The 22,215-nt window shown below is 53.0% G+C and overlaps 1 protein-coding gene across 1 annotated transcript; it reads left to right on the top strand.

The window, feature by feature from the left end:
- Window positions 1-6,482: 6,482 nt before the first annotated feature.
- On the top strand, window positions 6,483-17,052 carry RASSF2 (Ras association domain family member 2). Its single transcript, XM_086477138.1, has 11 exons — window positions 6,483-6,598; window positions 9,735-9,817; window positions 11,063-11,138; window positions 11,306-11,457; window positions 13,017-13,105; window positions 14,671-14,822; window positions 14,909-15,010; window positions 15,191-15,242; window positions 15,355-15,476; window positions 16,192-16,289; window positions 16,509-17,052. The coding sequence occupies exons 2-11, from the start codon at window positions 9,759-9,761 to the stop codon at window positions 16,576-16,578; spliced, it is 972 nt and encodes a 323-aa protein (XP_086333264.1). The 5' UTR covers window positions 6,483-6,598; window positions 9,735-9,758; the 3' UTR covers window positions 16,579-17,052.
- Window positions 17,053-22,215: the final 5,163 nt, after the last annotated feature.

The raw sequence follows: 22,215 nt of genomic DNA on the forward strand, positions 1-22,215 counted from the left end.
CTTTCCTACGCGGGCCGTGTCGCGGCTGTCGTGACGTGCCCTGGCCGGGGGCAGCACGGCGTGCAGCGCGAGCTGCTGGCAGATGTGTTGCAGAGGATTCACTTGCAGTTTTGAAAAGCGTTTCAATGCTTCGTGTTTGCTGGTTACGTCCAGGCTTTGATGCGTGAGGGTGGCTGGGTATCGAAATCTGACTGTGAATGCGAGACTGGGTTGTTCCTGTATCTGTCATTGCCTGCCTTTCGAACAGCTGAACTAAACACAGCCACGTAGGGAAGGCGACACCTGAGAGGTGGGTTAAGAGGCGATGAGACGTTTCAACCAGACTTTAAGACGGAAGGGCAAATATTCATGGTAGAAATATCATTTTGTCATATCAAAGATGGTATCGATGTATGCAAGACAAAATAACTTGGGACTTTTGTAATTGCTATTCTATTGTATTTTTTTTTTTAGGTTAAATTAAGAATTCTTGCTAACATGTTGAAACACGTTTTCTAAAGCAAATACTTGCAAATTATACCTATAGAAATTTAGGTTTCATAGCTAACAGCTATGACTGATTAATGTTGTCATATTAGAGTGCGTTGGCGGAGGAACTTAATCAGGTACCTCGCTCAGAAAGTTCAAACTTTAAACCCAGAATTTGCTTTATGCCTTTTAATACTGACTTTAAATATGGCAACTTGGTTTGTACATGAATATTGCAGTATTTTATTTCCATATATTAAAAATAACATTTCCACTCAGGATAATGATCGCAGTTTTCCTGGGAGGGAGTGGTATGATTGTCATGACAATGTCATGTGATGGTAGAATTTCTTCATTGACGAATCTATAGTAGTTGTGTATACTTTATTTACCCATGTTTATGTTCCTACCAAAAACTAAAGGGTTTCTTTATTGTTCATCTCCCTACTGAGATCTTGGTACTCCCGATGCAGAATTGGCGCTTGCAAACTGAAATCCTCAGTACTGTTTGTACCACAAGGAGCATCAGCGAGTGCGACCGGTCATTTATAGCATTGCATCCTGAATAAAAAGTGTTGAAAAATCACATCATTTGTGGTCTAAACAGCACTCCAGGCACACATGGTTCAAAGTAGCCGGCTTCTAATGGTTTGAGTGAGCCATTGGATGCTTACCCGCCATCGACAACAACCTGTGCTTGACATAACTTGTATATCCATGTAGAAAATGCATGTGTGACAGACCAGCACGACCTACGGTGTTTCTTTTACGTGGCCTTCTTAAACCAAAAGCGACTTTTTTTCTTTCTTTTATTTTTTCAAGGGGGAGGGGGGGGCATGATGGGTCACTCATTTTTGCCGAAAATGTCCCACTTGGTGCATGTTTCTTAGTACTTCTTCAAGCTAATGGCCTCTGCGGCCGTGGGGCGACAGGTACTCTGTGCTCTCGTGTTGATCTGGCTGCGATAGGGCCCTGCAGTATTGGAGGAGGCCACGAGTTTGCCAGTGTTTCGCTTCTGCCCATGAGTCTATACAGCGTAGTGCTGGGCTGCTTTTACGTACTGGGGGTCCGTGTTCGGAGCCATCCCGACTATTCCTGTCTAGTTCTGATTTGACTGTGACTGTGCATTGTCATCCGTACATATTGATATGAGAGATATATTTAGAATTGCCTTGTGTACTATGGCATTTACTACATCTTTCCAGGTAAATCATCTTGCTGCCAGTCCAAATTATTGTACTTTGTCTGTTTATAACAACCTTTGGCGTAACAAACTATTGACTGTTCTTAGGCAGTGGGGATAATTTTTTTTTTTTTCCATGACTTTTCGTGACTGACTTTGGCTGTAAAACTTTTTTTGTTAAACAGCAAGAGGTTTTTTGGGTTTTTTGTTTTGTTTTGTTTTTGTTCCAAGATGTGTAATTCTTTTATGGAGTTTTTTTATTTCATTTTTTTTTTTCCTAACATTGCTTCATTAAACAATTAAATATTTAAAAATGTAATATTTGGACCAGATGTTGTGAATAATAGTAGATAAAGCTATTTTATTCTGTATTTTTAAAGCTGTTCAGTATAAATAAACGCGGGCATAGATGCAACCTGGCAGCGTGGTGTTACACTTCCTTTGAAACATCCCCTTCGAAGGAGAACTGACAGGTTGGGAATCCAGGTGCTGTGAAGACCAAGCATCTCTCTGTAGCAAGTGCCACCCAGAAGTACAACCCCCCGCTGCCTTCCCCCTCTCCGCCCGCAGCTCGTACCACAAAGGCACGTTAAATTTCCTTGATTTACTTGGAAGAGGCGCTGCTTACAGCTCATCCCTCCTATTTGCTGTCTGTCCCTCCTTTTGGCTGAGGGACCTCCAAGATGTCCCCTCGAGGAGCTGCTGGCTGCAGCGTGGGGACCTGTCCCCCCTCCACACCCACTGCCTGTCTCACAGCTCCAATCTCAGGCAGCCAAGGGGCAGCAAAACTTCCCGTAAAACCCATTGCAGGGACAGCACTGGTGTGTTCCTGAGCGATGGCCATGCAGCAGAACTTAATTTCTTAATTAAAATTAAACCCCAACCTTCAAGTTCTCTTAATTCACTGAGCAGAGGCTTGGAGTTACTCTGTCCAATTAAGAATACGAGCAGCAGAGAAATAACCTCTGGTTTGGGGTAAAGCCTTAGGATTGGGAATTTGTCTGAATTCGTGCCCTACCTTTGGCCAAAGCTGAAGCCTCCCGGGTCCTGGTCAGGGCTGCTGCTGTCGCAGGGGCACAGCGTATCGGGACGCGTCCTGTCGCTCCTCTTGGGCAGCAAGTACAGATAAAAGGCCTGAGCATCGCCTGGCCTCGTCACCAGCGTTTCAAAAGCTGATTAGTACCTCGCTTCGTCCCCAACTGCTTAATAAACTCGTTCGTTTTACCTGGAGCCGTAACACCGAATTCTGAACGCTGGCCTGGAGCACCAGCCGTGTGCGGTAGCTGCCGGTGATGAATCAGGGCCTGGAAATGTGTGGCTGAGGACACACAGCGCCTTTAGATGTCTGTCAGCCTTCAAGGGAGCTACTGATTTTAAGGGGAATTAAGACACCCGACTGCCTTTCTTAACTTACACACAGCCCTCCACAACTAGCTCAAAAACGGTGTGGTCAGATGGAAAGAAAAATAGCGAAAAGCCACCTCAGCCAGCAGCGAGAGGGGGTGAAGGTCGATCCGGTATCAAAGCCAGTGGAGCAGCTGTTTGACCAGGGCGAGGGATTTCTAATTGTTCCTGAGCTGGGCTGGGTTTGAGTCCGTGATGAAAACTGCTCTGATCTTAATCCTGATTAATCCCTTGTGCTGCTGGGTCAGAGCTCTGGAAATAATTGTGTTTTCTCCTTGTGTCTTGCCCGAATCAAAATTCGGCATCAGCTGCATCAACCCAATAAGAAGGGCTTTATCCCAGGCAGAGTCTCAAAACCTGAGGATTTTCAGAATGACTGAAACCTCCTCAAACGAGGATAGCGACTGTCTTTCGAAGAAACACGTTAGGTACGAGCAAAGGCCTTTCCCAGAGCCACGTCTCATCCCATCTGGTTCCCGGAGGCTGCGTAACAGCTAACAGCTGCTCCTAAGCTAACGTGTATCCAAATGCGTAATATTGTTTGGTATTTACTGACAATTAGCTTGGGGGTCTTAAAGTTGAAATAAGGGGAAGCTGCCAGGGTATGAAAGCAGGGAGTCTGCATGCTTGCTTAGTCTGGGCGGGGGGGAAATACTTAAATTTTGGAGAATTTTAGAGCTGATGCTGTATGCTTGGGTCTGAGTGAGGTCCCTGACCTCCAGGCTCAGCTGTGGGGGTGCAAACAGAAGTAAATCCATCAAAGCTGATGGTTTAAAAGGCATCAACCGCGTTCTGTGCGTGGGTTTCGCACAGAAACGCTGATTTAACCTGCGGGACGGGTGCTGTAACATCCCTGTGCGGCAAAACGCAGGCTCTGACTTCAGAGCATCCTTTTCCCGGGAGATTTTCGGCAGCCGGGAGGGATGCTCGGGCTCTGGCGGGGCAGAAGCTTTGATCTCCTGCCGTGTGGGTTTGGGTCCTCTTGGGTTTGTGCTCGCAGCCGCTGTGTGGGTAGGGAGGAGCTGGCGGCCTGTCCCGGCCTTGCAGGTTGCCGGGTGTCCTTGTATGGCAGGAGCAGGTCAAATTCCTTTTATTTTGGTGAATAAATGTTTCCTTCCAGGCTCAATCCTTCCCGACCCACCACGCGTGCGTTGCAGGCCACGAGCAGGATGTTGCAAAATCAAGATTCAACCCCAGTTCTGCAACCAAGTTCCTCCTTGTGCTTGTGCAGGTGCCCACAACAAAAGCCTTTATTTATTCCCCAACCCCTCCCTTTCCCTTCGATGACATCCACCCCACGGCATGGGGGATACAGTAGAAGCTTTCTCTCTCTTTGGGGCTAAATCCCAGAGTTTCGGGGCTAAATCTCAGAGTTTTGGGGCTGGGGTTTGCGCAGAGTGGGCAGCCGGGGCTGGCTCCACTCCATTGTGCGGCACGGCCAGGCTCTCCGCACCACAAAGGGCCTCTCATCTCCGCCAGCCCTCGAAGATGCTGCTGGAATATAAATACTAACCCCCATCCCAGCTTGCTTTCGCCGAGTCAGTGTTTCCCCAAGCCAGATGGCTCCTCCTGAACTTCTCATATTTTACATACGAATCAAAAAAAATAAGGGCAAAAAAGGGCCGATCACAATCCGTGGTTGTAAAGACTCGCTTGTTCTGCTAAAGCAGCTGTTTAGGTTATTTCTTTGTTTTTTTGGTTTTGTGTTTTTTTTCCCTCCGTGTGGGCTGTTTCTAGGCAAATTCCTTACACAGAGCAAAAGCCCGGAGAAGCCACAAAGCACTGGGAAAGGTCAGGAGCAGACAAAGGCGGAGGGACGCGGCCACACGCCGCTGCTCTTCTGGAATACTTAATACCTCCGCGCTCCCCCAAACCCTCCCCAGAGCGGTGCGGGGTGGATGAGCAGGATGGGACCCGCAGCCCGGGAGCGGAGGCTGGAAGCTGAGCACCGTTTCGGAGGTAACTGTGACTGCCAAGCTGCAACATCTGCTTCCAGGCAGATTTTTTTTTATTATTATTTCTTTTTTTTTTTTTCATTTTATTTCCTCTTCAATCCCCTTCTCGGGGGTGGTTTTGGATCCAGACGGGATCCCACGGCTGCGGTTGGGAACCGATCGCTGCCAGCGCACGGCCCCGTTGCACCATCTTGGAAGGCAGGACAGCCCAGTGCGATGCCCACCTGGCTCTGGTGTTGGATAGGGCAGAGTTTGGGGCATTTTAAGGCAGAAATAACCACTTTGTGATGCAGCCCACAAGGCTCGCTCCTCCTCAGGGAGCTGGACCCGGTCCTAAGAGCGTTTCCAAGCCGGCTGCATGGGATGGGGCATCCTTTGGGATCCTGGGCTTGGGGTGCAACCTGGGTGCTACAAACTGGGTGTCCTTTGGGAACCCAGCCCCAGAGCCTGAACTAAGGGTCTGAGATGGAGCATCCTTTGAGATCCCAGTGCCGGGGGGGTAAAAAACTGGGTGCCCGAAAGGGGGGGGGGGGATCCCCAGTCCTGGCACCCGGTAGGGAACGTCCCTTGAGATCCCGGTGCCGGGGTGACCCCGGGTGCTTCTCCCCGCCCCCGGGTTCCCACCGTCGGTGCCCCCGTCCCGTCCGCGCTGCGCTCCGCCCCGCTCCGCCCCGCTCCGCCCCGCTCCGCCCCGCTCCGCCCCGCTCCGCCCCGCTCCGCCCCACCGAGGGGCGGCCCTACGGGGGGCGCCGGCTGCGGAGCGGCGCGGAGCGGGACCGGGTGAGTGCGGGCGGAACGGGGCAGTTCCATCCTCATCCTCAGCCCGCTCCCCATCTCCATCCTCATCCTCAGCCCGCTCCCCATCTCCATCCTCACCCCGCTCCCCATCTCCATCCTCACCCTCATCCCTCTCCCCATCTCCACCTCCGTCCCCAGCCCCGGGGCTGAGCCGCAGCTACGGCAGAGCCCCGTCCGCAGAAGGTGAAGGTTGCGCCCACCCTAGGGGGGGGGGGGAGGGGGAGGAATCCGGCCCCCACACCCCAGGGGTGCCACTTCTGCACCCAACGCGCATCCGCGGCATCACCCTTTCTTTTGGGGGCTGGCTGCTCTTGCAGGCTGGGAGGGAGCCGCAAGCACCCGCTGGTCCCCAGCCCGGTCACGACACCTTCACCACTGTCCCCATCACAGCCACCAGCTCCGTTCCCATAGCCCACAACAAGCCCCTGATGGCCACAGGCTCTGCGCGGGGGGAGGGGGGCTCCGACCCGCTGAGCGTGGCCAACGTGTCCCTTCACTTGTCCCTACGCGAGCCGGCCCCACAATGGCATCGCCCACCGGCGGATCTGCCATCGCTCACCGCTCCCCTCCTTTCCCCTTCGCAGGACGGGGCTGAGCAGTTGGGCTGGCGAACAATAGCGGCGCTGGAAAACAATGGAGCCGCTGCACCTTCGCGCTTAGGGACGCCGGCCGGACGCTCGGAAGAAATCCCAGCTCCAAAACAGCGCCTGGGCCAGCGCCATCACTGCACCGGCTCGTGGGAGCCGTCCGCCGAGCACCATCGGTCGAGGAAAGGATCTGCCAGGACAGGGTGAGAGCTCTTGGTCGTATCCTACTGCCGAGCAGAGCAGCTTTGAGAGGCCTTCGGTTCCTACGAGGGATTGTCGCCTCCGGATGATGCTTCGCTACCGATTGCATCGGGATCGATGCGCCGTTGGGCTGATTAAAAGCCGTCCTGGGCTGCAGGGAAGCAGCAGGGTTTGTGCGGGAGGGAGCATCACGGCCTCCCCGGGGAATGGGATATTCCCACAATCCCTCGCATGGCCGGGGGGAAACCTCAGCTGCGCCAAAAGCGCGTCTCCCTCCTGAGCGGGGGGATGCCGAAGCGGCAGCAGGGATGCTGCCACAGCATCCGCGTGCCATGGGAGGGGCTCAAGAAAGCAAAAATCTCCTGAAAAATGCTCTTTCCTTTGCAGGAGCAGGGAAGACCATCCCTCTCCTGCTGAAAACATGATCTTTGGGGGGGTTTTATCTTTTTTTAATCTTTTTTTTTTCTTTTTTTTTTGTATTTGAGCTGCGCATCTCCCCGGGAGCGCAGCAAAAGCGAACGCTTGTCCCCACAGCGAAGGGCTGCAAGCGTGGCCACACTCCCTCTGCACCATGGGGCAGATGGGGCTGTAGGGATGCAGGGAAGGGTTTTAAGGTTATTTTTAGGGAGGGGAATAAGTCTGGGGTTCGTCAGGCCTGAAAGCGACTGTGGAAGCAGCTGACGGCTCGTGTTGGAAGGCCGAGAGGGCTGAAATCCTCCTGCCACGTGTGCAGGGGGAATTGATTTGATCTGATGGGTTTTTAAAAGCACTTTGCGAGACAGCAGCGAAACCTCAGCCCGTGCCAGGCATGAAGGAAGCGTGTCAGCTCGGAGTGGGGAAACTGAGGCACGGGACATGCCGGGAAATGAAGACATTGCCAGGCTGATGAGTTTGAGCAACTGATTAGGCAATTTGCACATCGTGCCAGCCCTTTTCTCTTGGCGATCTCCAGCCTTTCGCCAAAGCCGTGGCAGAAAATTGCAGGGGTGGCGGTGGCAGGTCTCCATTTGGGGATCTCTGGGCGGCCGCCACTCCCTTCCACCCGCAGCCTGGCACTCTCGAGACCCAAAAAAGGAAGAATTTGCCCCTTTCCTTGCTTGCTCGGAAGGGGATGTGATGACGGAGGCGAAGGTGGCAGCGCTGGGGCAGTAAACAGGAAACCGGGCTCCTCAGCGCAGGAGGATGAAACTGCATTTCAGGGCCCCCCTTCCATCCCAAAACGAAGTGTTTTTTTTTCCAGCTGGAGTTCACCCCGATGTCCCCTTCGAGGGAATCAGGGCTTTGGCTTCAACCCTTCGTATCGCCACGATGCCACGGAGCAAAACTCCCTGCGGTACTGAAGGCTCCACCCTGGGCTGTGCTGGTGAAGGCGTTGGGGGGGTTTTTTTCATCCACTTTGGTATTTTTGGCAACATTTTTGCATGGGCCAAGCAGCCATGTCGTTTCATCCTTCCTCTGTGTAGCAATGCCTTAGTGGTGACTTCCCCAGAGCTTTTTCATCCGCTTTCAGGGGACGCCCACAAGCAAGATGCTTATTTCTACCCTTCCGGTGTCTCACAGCTGGTAACCCCCAAATTTGGGTCCCCACCGGCAAAGCCACAAAGCCGGCTGCAAAATCCCCTCCCGATACCATTTTTGAGGGATAAATAGGATTATTTTTGGGTTTCTTCCCTGTGAGAGGACAGATGGATGCGGGAGAGGGGGCTGCCGGCTGCGGGAGGAGAGTTGATGCCGGGCTTTACCGGGATGCTCGCCCGGCTCCTCGGCTCGTCAGGAAACCCGAGGCTTTGTCAGCTTTTCCGCCGCAACGTGCGATTTTTTGGTGGCGAGTTTCTCTTCTGCTTTCTCCAGGCAGAGCTGGAGCTCCGGGGGCCGGGCCGGCTTCCTGCCCATCCCCTGCCTGATTCTGCCTGCTTAAACACCAGCTTTGCTTTTGCAACCCCTTCCGTGGTTTGAAGCGTGACGCAGAATGTTTTTGCTGTTGCATATAACGTTTTTGCTCTGGGATATCTCAACGTGTGGGGTAAGAAGCGGGGATTGCCGCAGTGCTGAGGTTTTAGGGGCAGGTCCGTCCTCCGACACAGGTTTTGCCACACGGCATTGGTTGAGTCATTTATCTGCCTGGATTTCGTTGCGCGGTGTTTGGGGCTCTTTTGGGCAGGAAAATGGGTTTGTTTCCCAGGGGACTGGGAGGAAGCACATGGCGATGCGGGAGGTGGAAGAAAACAGCAGTGTCTGGATCAAATGCCCTTTTCTCACCTCGGTTTCTCCTTCTGCATGAGGGAAGGGAGGGGAGAGACCCCGGAAAAACGAAAGCCCGTCTGTAGGAGGGTTTGCACAAAGGAAAAGCACAACCCAAGAAGCCCTATCTCGTCACTCTAAACCACCCTGATGTTGCACCGATTTCCAGAGTTCTCTGAGCCCATGAGTGACCCTGAGGGCTTCACCCTAAATCTCATTTTAATTCCGCTTTGTAGCATCCGAAACTCCCGCTTCTGCTGTAAGCTGGGGCCCCTCCAAAGGTGGGATTTTCAGGGGAGTTACCAGGGGCTGGCACGAGAGCGATGGCGAAGTTTTGGCACTGGAGGAAACACACGAAAATGTAACTGTCCTTGTACAAAAAGGCCAAGGAGCCAGCCCGGCGTCTCGCGCTGCTTGGGAACATCAGCCCTCGTGCCTGCTGCCTGGTTTCGGGACTGGAGGAAGCATCAAGCCGGATCCAGAGCTGCATGTCTGGAGCTTCGTAACACAACTCTAGTAAAATAAATGGAGAAAAGGAGCAAATCCTGCTTATAACCCTTCCACCTCTGGGTCTGGCACCGCCGGGGCGGTCCGTGGATGCTCGAAATGCAAATGTTAGCGTAAGCGTATCTCTGCCGGTATTAAATTTTCAGTGGGTTTAAAGTGCTTCTCCCCTTATCTGCTTTCCCCTCCCTCCCCATCGGTTTTCCCAATGGAGCCGCATCCCACTTCACCCACAGCTGCATCCCCTGGAGCCTTTTCCCAAGCGCTCTTCCGAATCCAAGCAAGTTTATTTTTTTTTCTCCCCCGTTCCCCAGGAGCACGATAACGGGGGCAGGGAACGATAACGGGGCGGTTCACGCTGATGCTTTTCTCTCCTCCTTCTTTGCAATTCAGTTCCCATGAAAGAAGAGCAGGAGGATGGATTACGGCGACTGCAAGTACTCGGTCCCCTGCGGAAAAGACAAATACATCTCCAAGTAAGATTCTCGGCAGGGCCGTAATGCAGAAATATGGGCGGTGTTAGGAGCTGGGGAGTTATTTGCCATATTCTCAGGGGGTTTTGCCTTTGAGCTGGGAGGAGGGGAGTGGGTTTTATCTCGATTCAGTTGGATTTGGAAAGAAAAAGCTGTTCTGGGGCAAGAAACGGCAATTTCCTTTAAATAAAAAAAAGGGTTGCTGACGGGATATTGAAATTTTTTGCTTAGGAGCAAGGCCAAATGCTCTAAAAACTTTCCTGGAATACAGGTTTTGCTGAAAAGGGGCCTGATTAGTAATTGCTCTTTTCTGCTTTGGTAAAGAAGTAAAATGATTCCTAAGTTTCAAGGGAGATTTTGGAGGAGATAAAGCATATATGTGACTTTTTCCCCTCCTTTTTCATAACCCTAAATCCCCGTGATTTGTGCCTCTTTATACTAATGTGATGGTGCTGAGCATCCTTAAACTCCATCAGCCGGCCCAGCTGAATTAATGACAGCTTTATGAATTAGTGCCAGAGGCGTCGCTTCCCCGTGATTCATAGCTCTGCTTAGACAGCCTGGGTTGGCTTATTTTTATTCTTTATTCTTTATTTTTATTTTCTATTCAATATTTCATATTTTATATTTCGTATTTTTATTCTGTGTATTTATTTTAATTTTGGGGTTTGTATTTTCATTTTATTTTCATCTTGATTATTGATTTGCAACTGGAGCAGGGCTCAGACTTTTCCTTTGAGCTCGAGGTCAGGGTCAGGATCAAGGAGCCGACGTGATAAACTCGCCCGTGATAACTTGTGACTCCGGCATGACCCAAGGGCTTGGGCGCTCCGAAAAGTTCCTTGTTTTTCAGCCTTGTGACCAACTCCACCAAGGTCTGACGGGTTTTCTTACGTCTCTTTGCAAGGTTTATGGAGGGCACCGTTCCAGGGAGCTTGTCCCCCGAGTTGTGCTTGGAAAGGGCAACCCCTGGTTGAACCCTCAGCAGATGTCCTCAATGAGAGAGATCTAGAGGCAGCAAAAGACCCACATTTGCCTCAAATGCAGCTGTTTTGGGTCCCCCAGCAGCGTAGCAGGTTCATCACTCAGCCTGACCCTGGGAAGCAGTTCCTGCTTTCTCCCAGATCTCCTATATTTCCACCCAGCCGGCTCAGCGGGCATCACACTGGGTACCGAACAGTGCCTGCCACGTGCCCCCTCACTCCTCCCCATCTCTTCCCAACATCTTTCCCATTTTTTTTTCCCCAGAAATGAGCTGCTCTTACACTTGAAGACGTACAACATCTACTACGAAGGGCAAAATCTGCAGCTGCGGCACCGGGAGGTAAGAAACCCCTGGCCCAGGCACCCAGCTCAGCTCTGGGAGGAGAGGGGAAAAAAAAACCGAGGGAATTGGGTTTGATTCAGACTTTTGAGGTCCAAAACGATGCCTCGTGGTACTGTTCATCGCTGTTTGTATCTGGGGTACTGAGCTGCCCTTCTCTGGCGCAGGAGGAAGGCGAGCTCATCGTGGAGGGGCTGCTGAACATCTCCTGGGGCTTGCGGCGACCCATCCGCCTGCAGATGCAGGATGACAACCAGCGCATCCGCCCGCCACCCTCCTCCTCCTCCTGGCACTCGGGCTGCAACCTGGGAGCCCACGGGTGAGCGGAGGGAAAAGAACCATCACCATCATCACCCCCAACCCCACCCCAAGGCAGCGTTTGCTGGGTTGGGTTTTTTTTTTGCCAACATGCAACACCCTGAAGAAGCCAAGTCCGAAATAAAGTAGCTTGGTTTCACTTTGCAAAGCCCCCACCTTTTGCAAAGCACCCCCTTTTTGCAAAGACGCCCCTCCGTGCAAAGACCCTCCCTCTTTTGCAAAACTCTCCCTTTTTGCAAAAAAAAAAAAAAAACCCACAAACCCTTTTTGCAAAGACCCCACCTCTTTTGCAAAGATGACCCATTTTGCAAACCCCCCCCTTTTGCAAAACTCTCCCTTTTGCAAAGATTTCTCCTTTTGCAAACCCGCCCTTTTTGCAAAATTCATCCTTTTGCACCCCCTCTTTTGCAAAACTCCTTTTTGGAGACCCCCCCTTTTGCAAACCTCCCGTTTTTGCAAATCCTCCCTTTTTGCAAAGATCCCTCCTTTTTACAAACACCCCTCCTTTTGCAAAACTCCTTTTTGCACACACCCCTTTTGCAAACCCCTCGTTTTTGCAAAGACCCCTCCTTTTGCAAAACTCTCGCTTTTTGCAGACTCCTCCTTTTGCAAACCTTTTTGCAAAAAAAAAAAAAAAAAAGCTTTTGCAAAGACCCCACCACTTTTGCAAAGACGCCTCATTTTGCAACCCCCTCCTTTTGCAAAACTCCCCCTTTTTACGAAGACTCCTCCATTTGCAAACCCACCCTTTTTGCAAAACTCTCCCCTTTTGCACCCCCCCTTTTGCAAAACTCCTTTTTGCAGACCCCCCCCTTTACAAAACTCTCCCTTTTTGCAAACGCCCCCTTTTTGCAAACCCCTCCCCCTTTTTGCACCCCACCCTTTTTGCAAAACCCTCACTTTTTGCAAAACCCCTCCTTTTTGCAAAGACCCCTCTCTTTTGCAACCCCTCCCTTTTTGCAGACACACACACGCCCCCCCATTTTGCAAAGCCCCTTTGCCTGCAAGAAGCTCCTTCCAAACCCGGCCTGGGGTTTAACTTTAACACACATGTAACGCTGGATGTTGCTCCGGGCCCAAATAATTCCCCCGGGACACCCGGTTCCCAACCACCCACCCTCTGCAACCACCCGCGGGACCCTGGGCTTGGTCCCCCAGTGCCGTGGGTTGTCCTGGCCCGGGGAGGGGGTGGGTGGGGGGGTGTCTGTGGTTGTCGCAGGGTTTTGCAGAGGTCTGCAAAGGGGTTGGAAAATCAAAGGGGCAGGTTCAGCTTTGCTTGGGCACGTCACGGGCTGGGGTTCGCCAAGAGGCTGTTACGGGCTTCAGCATCTCTTCCCGGGCTGAGGGCAGCTGGGGTAAAGCCCCCCTAAAGGGTTTTTTGGGAGCAGGAGTCAGGATTTATATTGCACCTCGCCTGTGCTGCGACCCTGCGGGGATGGTTCTCTGCTAAATCCGCAGGGAGCACGGGCTGCTCCCCACCCGGGGAAATCCAGATCCTGGTTCCTGTTCCCTCTGCGGCTGCGTGCAACCAGGGCACCCCCCGTTTTCTTTTATTGCCAGGTCCGTGCTGAAGCCCAGCACCTTGCCGGACATCCAGGTGACGGATGCGGAAGCCGCACCGAACGCCGAGGCTCCCAGGAGTGACACAGGTCAGCTGAGCTTGGATCCCCTTGGGTTTGGCCAAGTGGTTGGGAAGAGCCGCCTTATGCTCCTGTTTGGGAAAAATAGGAACCAGGCTTTTTTTTTTTCCTCTCAAAAGCAGTGTCCCCAACTTGCTCCAGGTTACTTTAACCCCAAAGCGCCGATATTTAGTTTATTTAATTGCAGCAAGAAAATCTGAACCCCACTGGCCCGGAACCCTTCCTGAGGGGTTTTGTTTTCGCTCAGGGCAAGGGCCGTGGTGGGATGTGGTGAAGAGGAGCTTGGAGAGGAACAGGGGGATGGAGCCACGAGCCTCGTGGGATTGTAGGGAAAAGGATGTCGGTGCTTCCCCTTCCCGGCGGCTCCGCTTTTAGGGAAGAAGAATAGGCGCGTTGGGAAGGGCCCTTACCTTGGGGAAGTCAACATTTCTGCAAAGTTGTTTCCCCCTCCCTGGTTTTTCCTCTGTATAGAGGGGCGAGACTCCTGGCACTTCCTTAACCCCTTGTTTCAGGCAGCGCTGAGCGGGACACGAGCTGTCCCACCAGCAATTCCCACCGGAAAAACCTGCTTTATGCAATTTTCTTGTGTGATCGGGGCATTTTGCAGATGTGCCTGGCTTTTTTTTTTTTTTTTTTTGGAGATGCTTTTATGGAAGTACACCCTGGGGGCCGAGAAGAACCAGCTGATCCTTTCGGCTTTGGGATACTCATCCCGCTTCCTGGCTTGGGGAGGAGCTGAGCATTTGCAAGACTCATTGATCCATGAAACCTTTCCCCCCATCCTTTCTTTTTTTCATCTCCCCACACACAACACCTTTTTTGCCCCCCTAATTAAAGCTTGCCCGGGCAATATCCACAACGCATCGCACCGCAGAAATAACCCAGTGGCTATTTCAGCCGGCCGTATGATGTTAGTCCTCTGCCACCGCATAAGAAAGAAGTCTTTTCGTATATTTTTCTGCAAAAAGCCTGCTAAAATCCGTGCATACCGTGCGTGCACGGCTCCTCGTGAGTGCTTAGTCACTGTGGTGTGCATCTGGAACGGCGCGCACCGGAGATTTTTCTTGCTGCAGACATGCTTTGAATTAAAACATCCGAGCTCGAGCCGGAGAGGTTCATTAAAAATGGATGAAGAGCTAGTTTATAATAATCTGGACCCAGGCCAGTTTTCACGCAGAGATCTGAAGCGGTGGCCTCGTTTGCCTGTTCTCATTAAACGAAAGGAGGAAAAAAAAAAAAGGTTAAATCATGAAAAAGCGAGTAAAGATGTTCGAGTCCCTGGGAGAAGAGGCTTTATCCAGGTAGCACCCTGGATTTTCGCAGTTAACTCTGAATTAATAGCCTCCTTCAGGAGCAGGGAGAATATAAACCAGTGGCTGCTGCAGTTTAAACTGGTGGGTTAAAGCTGCACTGGGAAGTTTGCGGGGTTGTATTTCTGGGATGGGGCCTTTTGCATCCGGGGGGGACTCCCAAGAGCTATTTTGCAACAGGGAGATGCTGGGGTAGGACCCCAGTGGGGGGTTCTCGCTTACCCCCTGGTCCTCAGCCCCGTCCTCCCACCGGGTCTTCTCCAGCCACCAGATCGCAGCCGGAGGAGACGCCGCAGCTGATGCGGACGCGGAGCGACGTGGGCGTACGGCGCCGGGGCAGCGCCCGCACCCCCAGCGAGCAGCGGCGCATCCGCCGGCACCGCTTCTCCATCAACGGGCACTTCTACAACCATAAGGTGAGCCCCCAGCTCTCCTACCCCTCTCCTGACGGCTCGGTGGGGAGATCCAGGGCAGGGGTTTAAGTGGATTTTGCGCCCCGTAGACGTCCGTGTTCACGCCGGCGTACGGCTCCGTCACCAACGTCCGGATCAACAGCACGATGACGACCCCCCAGGTCCTCAAACTGCTGCTCAATAAATTCAAGGTGTGTTAGATATTCCCCCCCACCCCACCCCAGCGCTCCTGGGTTGCTCTGCACGGGGCTTTTCTATCCCATGGGTGTGAAATGCAACAGCGGAGCCAAATGATGGGATTTTTGTTTAATTACTGGGAAAGTCCAGGGTAGAAACATGCACCTTTTATAGTGATTTATGTCTCCTTCCAGATTGAAAACTCAGCGGAGGAGTTTGCGCTGTACATCGTCCACACCAGCGGAGGTGAGTCTGGGGAAAAAAACCCCACAACCCCCGCCCCGGTGCAACCGGCGGGTCGGCCACGGCAAAGCCCCGTTGCCCGCCGGGCCGAACGCCGGTGCTTTTGGCGTTGCAGAGAAGCAGAAGCTGCGAGCCAGCGACTACCCCCTGATCGCCCGCATCCTGCAGGGCCCCTGCGAGCAGGTCTCCAAGGTCTTCCTCATGGAGAAGGATCAGGTGGAAGAAGTCACCTACGACGTGAGTTTGGTGGCACGGGATGCTCGTCGCTTTTGGATGGGCTGGAGATGGAAAACCTGGAGGGGGGGAATTCTCCGTGCTGGGGATGCAGGGATTGCTTCGCTTTACTCCCACGTTTCCCTGTGAAAACTCCCCATCTCTTGGGAAAAACCCTTGTTCCGTGCCTAAAGAGCTGCTCTCAGCTCTTAACCGAGAGCAAACGCCCCCAGCCCTGTTTCGCCATCCCAAAGCTGATCGCGGATGAGCAATTGCTGCGCAGCCTTTGGCATAATTGTGGGGTTTTTTATCCAGCCGGGGAAAGCGCTGCGGGTGGGGAACGGCTCGTTCATGCCATCTGCCGGCTCCCTCCCACCCCGCCGCTGCTCTGCTCTTAAATCAGAGCACAAAAGAGGCGCTTTTTGGGGTATATTTGGGCTCAAACGGCACTCAGTGACACGCTGGGGATGCGCGGGGCTCTCCATAGGAAGGAGCCAAGTCTTGCAGGCAGCTGGTAAAATAAAATAAACCTTAGGTGGAGTTTTTTCCAATAATTAGCTAGCGCTCGTTTGCACAAGCTGATGTTCATGCTGCGCCGAGGAACCGTGGTTTCTTTTAGGGTTTGTTGCAGAAATCGTGGGGATCCTTCGTTTCCCTGGTTCCATCTGGGGAGAGGGTGCTGTGAGGTCGGTGCATCACCTTCCTCATCGCCCAGCTTGGCGTTTCTTCCCCCGCTCAGGTTGCTCAGTACATCAAATTCGAGATGCCCGTCCTCAGGAGCTTCATCCAGAAGCTGGAGGAAGAGGAGGATCGCGAAGTGAAGAAGCTAAAGCGCAAGTACGCCGGGCTCAGCGGCATCGAGGGGAGATGCTGAGAGTTAAGGACGTTGTCGGGGGGTTATTTCGGGGCTGAAAATTCATTTGCACAGCCTTGCAGCCCTCATGCCTGCATGAGCTGTTGGGATTTGCATTATTCCCGGGTTTTCTTGGCAATTTGGGTTAAAAACCCAGCTTGATGCTGCAAAACCCCTCTTTTCCTCGTCTTTGGCCTCTCCAGATACTCCATCCTCCGGCTGATGATCGAGCAAAGGCTGGAGGAGATTTCCGAAGGTCCGACGGCGATGTGAAACGCTTTGCCAGCGCCCCGGCTCCGGGTTGAGTTGCACGAAGAGCCCTTTGCCTGCAGGATGTACCGGGCCGAACCCCAAACCCCCGTCGTTCCCGAGGTGCTCCCAGTGTCCAACCGGATCGCTCCTGCTCTGAGCCAACCCATCCACCCGCGCCTTCATCTGCGCAGCATCCTCGGGGGGTTCCTCCTCTGCAACGGGAGCTTTTCCCAGCAAGGCTCTGGCCGGTGGCAGCTTCGGCCAAAACCTTAAATCCCTGGAAATAACAGGGAGGAAAAACACAAAAAAAAAAAGAAAAAAAAAAGAGAAAATCCATGAGCAGGGCGATGGGATCACAAGCGTTCGTGAGCAAGAATTTTGGGCTCCAGTTTGAAGATGTTTTCTTCAGCGGCGCCCGCACGCGGCTCCCGGCGGAGAACCCGCTGCTCGGTGGCAAGAGAGCACAAATAATTCCTCTTTTTTTTTATTTTTAGAAAAAAGCACATTTCTATTGCAATAATTTGCAGGTGATGGGAAGGTTTTGTAAATCGGAAGGGTCGGCTGAGAATGGGGGGGGGGGGGTTAACACTTTTGCTGCCGAAAGCAAACTGACGGTTGCATTTACAGCGGGAGAGTAAATTGCGTTTTTCCGGCGTGTTCCCTTAACCTGCACCTGGTCGCGTAACCCCCTCCTTCCCCCCTTTCTAATTTGCACTAGCATTAGGGATTTTTTTAAAAAAAACCCACGATGTCAAACCTCTCTGGTAGCTGTAACATGCCAAATAGGGCTCGCAGGAGCGGTGGGCGGCGCTGAGCATCTCTCGAGGGATGCTCCCTGGAAAGCAGGAGGGTGGTGGGAGGAGGAGGAGGCAGAAATAAAGAGGGTTTTATTTTGCAAATTGGTTTTGCAGCGGGGCCAGCACGTTGTCCCGGTGAAACCAGGGCTGGGACTGGCTCCGTTACCACCATCACACCTGGAAAAACCTCTTTCCTCCCAGGCTAAACCAGCAATACCAATTTTATACCTCGATGTGAACTAAAACTCTGACTTTCTCCTTCCCTTGAGTTTTTGCAATGTATCTTTGTAATTTTTTTTTTAAATTTAATGGTACCTTTTCCACCTTTAACACATTAGGGAAAGTATTGTACAGCGAGAGAAGCTTTTTATGTATTTGAAGGATGACTGTGGCATTGCTTCGTTGATTAACAAGAAAACAAAATATGTAGCAACTTAATACAGAATGAAAATCCCTGAGTTAGAGCCTGGTTTGTTCAAAATAAAGCACTTTGTGGATAGAAATGCTACTGAAATCGGCTCCGTGCAGGCTAGGAGTGACGAGGGAGAAGAGCAAAACCTGCCTGAATCCTGGTGGAGAAGTTTCCTGAAGGAGAAATGCTCCTGCCCTGCAGTTCTGGAGACTCACAAGTAAATTGCTGGAGGATTTTGGGGGAATATTGAGGTTTTTTAGGGTTTATCCAGGCCTTGGAGACTATTTATCCCCATGCACCATGGTCAGTGGGCTCCGTCCTCTGGATGTTTCCCTTCCAGAAGGGAAAACTCGCCTCTAGAAGAAAACCTCTGTCTTGCTCAGCCTTGTTTTAAACACATTGAGTTTCTAAACCTGAATATATTCTGGTTTTTTCACCTCCTCAAGGCTGAGCTCTTCATCCCCAAGGTTATCCCCAGCCACGCTTTGCTTTCGCCCCGAAGCCGCCGGCCCCGCGTTAGCCAGCCCAGTGAAGCCCATTTATCCCTCCCCGCGCAGGAGGGGGATACGAGTGACGTTGGCTCCACTCACCAAAGCTTTATCCGCCGGGAAAAGTCCGGTGTGAATCGAGCCCGGCGGGCACAGACGGGAAGAGCCATCACCGGCGCGGCACCGGGTGCACGGGTAAGGGCGGCATCCTCAGCACGGAGGCGAGGGATGAAAAGAGAAGGAATTGGGTGGGTAGGAAGGGGAAAAGTGGGGGGTTTTGGCACACACCTGAGCTGGAGGTTGGGATGGGGAGAGCAGTCTGGGGAGGCACCATGCCCTGCCTGGCTGCTTCCACCCCAGGCTTTTCCCCCGGTTGCGGTCCACAAGTTTCGATGCTGTAGGGGAAGTAAAGAGGGGAAAAAAATGGGAAAGAAAAAATCCTCATCTCTTAATTTTTGCGGGGTTTGCTGCCCGGGTTTGCGGCGTTTCCAGCGGTGGGGATGCAGCTGCAAACATCTGGAAGGGGGACACGTGCTTTTCCGGGCTTTTCTTAAAATAAACTGTTAGTTGGCGGAGCAGGACAGCGAAAGGAGGCAAATTAAATTAATCAAGCCCTATTTTTTTTTTTTTTTTTTTTTCTGAAGCGCTGGGTTTCAAAGGGGGGGGTCAGGCCTGGCACCTTCTAGCGAGGGCCGCGGGAGGGAAACGCTGACGCAGGGTTGCTGCGGCCGGGGCGGGCGGCCAGGGGGGCTCTGCTTTTTCAAAAGGCTTTTGTCAACACGGCTCCTGCTATTTTTGGGATGATTTTGGGGCCGCGATGGCTCAGCAGCTTCGGTACAATGAGCCTGTTAGCTCAGCCGCCGGCTGGAGGGGTTGCGGGGTGGAGGACGGGGGAAGGGGGGGAATCGCATCGTGACGCTCCGGCGCTTTGTAGTGGGGTGGAAAAATGAAGGTGCGACTTTGCTCGGGAAGTCGGGAGCGATTGCGTTGCACCGCGCCGGCGAATATATTAAGTTATATATATATTGAGTATGGTAAAGCTGTTCAATAACACGTTAAAAATATTAAATACATTAAAAATTAGATTAAACGTAGGTGGGCCCGAGCCCAAGGCAAACCCTGCGGTGCATGGAGCCGGGATCCCTGCGCTCACTGTCCCTCCTTGTGCCCATTTCACAGGTTGGGCAGGATGAGGCCCCGCGACGCCTGGTGCTGGGTGGTGATGCTGCTGCTCGCCCTCTTCAGCGACGTCGCCGGCGGCCGCCGCGGTGCCGGCGGGAGAACCGGCGGGCGAGGAGGTGGCGGCGGTGGCGGCGGGGGGCTGCGCGGGGGCTTTCGGGCCGTCTCCCGTGGTGGTGGCACCCCCGGCCGTGGCTCTAAGATGGCGGGGGCCATCGCGGCTGGCGCTGCCGCAGGGTACGGCATGGGGCTTTTGGGGCGCCCACGGCCGTCCCGCCTGGGTCACGGTGTCCCGGCAGCCCGGCAGCCCCCTCCGGCGGGTGGCTTTCACGCCCCGAGTTGGCCGGACGTGGGTGCCAAGCGGGGACCCCCCAGCCGAGCCCCCGGGGACAGGCGTGGTGGCATCGGCCCCGCTCTGCTGTTGGCACCCGTCGTCTGCTTCGTGAGCCACGAGCTGCAGCGCTGAGCGTGGGGAGGGGACCCCGGGTGACCCCCCGCCGGCCGAGCCCGCTGGGGTTTCTTAGTGAATGACTTTCCTGGGAGATTAGATGTGGCTTGGGGAGGTAGAAGAGATGCTCCACCACGGCCTCAGCTTCCCCCCGCCGGCGCGACGGGACCCTGTGCCAGCAGCCGGAGCTGGGCAGTCACCCCCGTGCTCGTGGGGCCACCCGGGAGCCGGCCGGATCCTGCAAACCCCCATCTGCAAATGAGCAAATCCAGCCCTGCAAGGACGTGTGGATATTTGCACCCGGAGAGATGCTGGATCAGCCCCGCCAGCGCTCGGCTCTGGTTCCCCATTGCACGGCTTTAGCAAAAAAATGCTCCTTTCCCCCTAAAAGAGCACTGGGACTCAGGGGTGGGGGAGTTGGGGATGCAGGGTTTGAAAACGGACCCTTCTGCCTTGCAATAAAGTTTGGCCTTGAGACATCCTCTCTTTTTTTTTTTTTTTTTAACCAAATCCAGCGCGTTTAAGCACTGAGGAAGAGCCGCATCTTCAAGGGATGCTGCGGGGGGGTGGGGGGGCTGAGCATGATGCTCAGGGACAAACCCCCACATCCCACCCCCATCTCTCTGGCTTTGATAGGATCAAACACACCCCAATCTTTAGAATCCTCAGCCCAAAACAGGCCCAGCTGAGGGACTGCCCCTCCCTCAGGTGCTTCGTGTTTGGCAGAGAGGGTGCAGAGCCTCCCTGGGAAGAGCTTAAAGGGAGCAGTGGGGGATGCTCTCCCTCTGGCATCTCTATTTTCTCCTCTAGTCCCTGTCTTGGGTGGTTAAACCTTCCCTAAAACCTGGTTTAGCTGCAGCAGCTCAGCTGTTGCTGTGAGTGAAGAAAATCAAGAGGCACTGAGCAAATTATTTGGGATTTAAAAAAAACCAAACCCTGTGGGCAGACACAATCGCTGTCCTCCAGCAGGTAAGTCCCCCACTGAAGTGTTTTTGAGCCTGGATGTCTGTGAGCAGGATGTGTCCCCTTGGAATTAGTGGGTTTTTGACGGGTGTGAATATCTTTATCGTGTCCTCAGGAGAGCTGTTGAGTCGCATCTCACCTCTCTCAAGGGGTGGAAGGAGCCCTGGCTGGTGTACGTTGATTTTCTGGGCTCTTCTACAACAATTACTTAATTTTTACAGAAGTCATTTGGCTCCTGAGGGACTTAAGAGCAGTTTTGGAGCAGGCAGGCGGGGGATGCCCCCCAGGCTGATGCTCTTACAGCTCTTCAAATCACCGTGATCTCTCCCCTGGCTCAGGGACAACTTTCAGGTTGAACAAATCCAACTACTCCTATAATGCACCGAGGGGTTATTTTTTTTTTTAATGTGCTTGTTTAAAACAAACAATAAACCTGGCAGAAACTCCAGCCCACGGCTCACGTTTACATTTATCCAGCATATATTTTGCTTCCAGACCTGCCTGGCTTATGCTTCAATGTCCAGACCCCATCACGAGCATCCGCTGCTCCCTAATTTGCAGCCTGAGCTCAGAAACGCCACAGGGATGATCCCGCACTTCCTATGCTGTATTCCCAATTTTTTTTTTGGTTTTTCAGCATGTAACACACAGGGACACGATGTCCCCCCTCGATTTAATTTCCACCCCTTGCAAAGGGCTGTGCTGCAGGAAAAGGCTTTAAAAGCGATTAACGTCCTCGTTAATCACCTTGTGCTGGGGAGCTGTGATGCCGAGATCCCTCGGAGGTGTGTTTTTCTAGGCGAGCGGTTGTGGGCAAAATCAAGGCGGTTTCATGCCTTTTGCTCTGAAACAGCGACCGAGCGAGCGCCGGCCTCCAGCGTGGCTGGCCTCAAAGCTCAGCCTAATTTTGGAAGGTTCTTTGGGAGACCCCGCCTTGCAAAACCATCCCCTGGGCTGATCCTGGGAGCCGGGGCTGGGCTCAGACGGGAGATGGTGCTGTCGGCTCGGCGATGCATCTCCTGTCACCCCCAACACCGGCTCAGCCGCAGGGATAAAATCACCCCCACATGAGCTGTGGGCACTTGCTTTGCATTTGAAGCCTCCAAACACGAGTCTTTCTCCTCCAGCTCTTCGCAAACTGTCCAGCCGTCCACGAAAAAATCCTCTTTTTGCGTTGTTTGGTTTTTTTTTCCAGGCTAGAAAAATATATTCAGCCGCTCTGCCTGCGGGGGGGGGATGTTTGTTTGTGGAGATGAGGGATGCGAAGCGCCGCAGGGACGGGCAATTTGGAGGAGAGTAGAAGTAACCGATGCCCCAAATTTTATTGCCTTTGTACTTTGGGGTGTATTTATTACCAGCCTGGTAAATCAG

This window comes from Leptosomus discolor, chromosome 23 (genome assembly GCF_034619465.1).
Source record: "Leptosomus discolor isolate bLepDis1 chromosome 23, bLepDis1.hap2, whole genome shotgun sequence".
In the NCBI taxonomy this organism is placed as follows: Eukaryota; Metazoa; Chordata; class Aves; order Leptosomiformes; family Leptosomidae; genus Leptosomus; species Leptosomus discolor.

Coding starts and splice junctions, on each gene's coding strand:
- RASSF2 (XM_086477138.1), top strand. CDS start 9,759: ATGGATTACGGCGACTGCAAGTACTCGGTCCCCTGCGGAAAAGACAAA. Junction 11,458..13,016: donor TGCAACCTGGGAGCCCACGG/GTGAGCGGAGGG, acceptor TTTTATTGCCAG/GTCCGTGCTGAAGCCCAGCA. Junction 15,477..16,191: donor TGGAAGAAGTCACCTACGAC/GTGAGTTTGGTG, acceptor TCCCCCGCTCAG/GTTGCTCAGTACATCAAATT.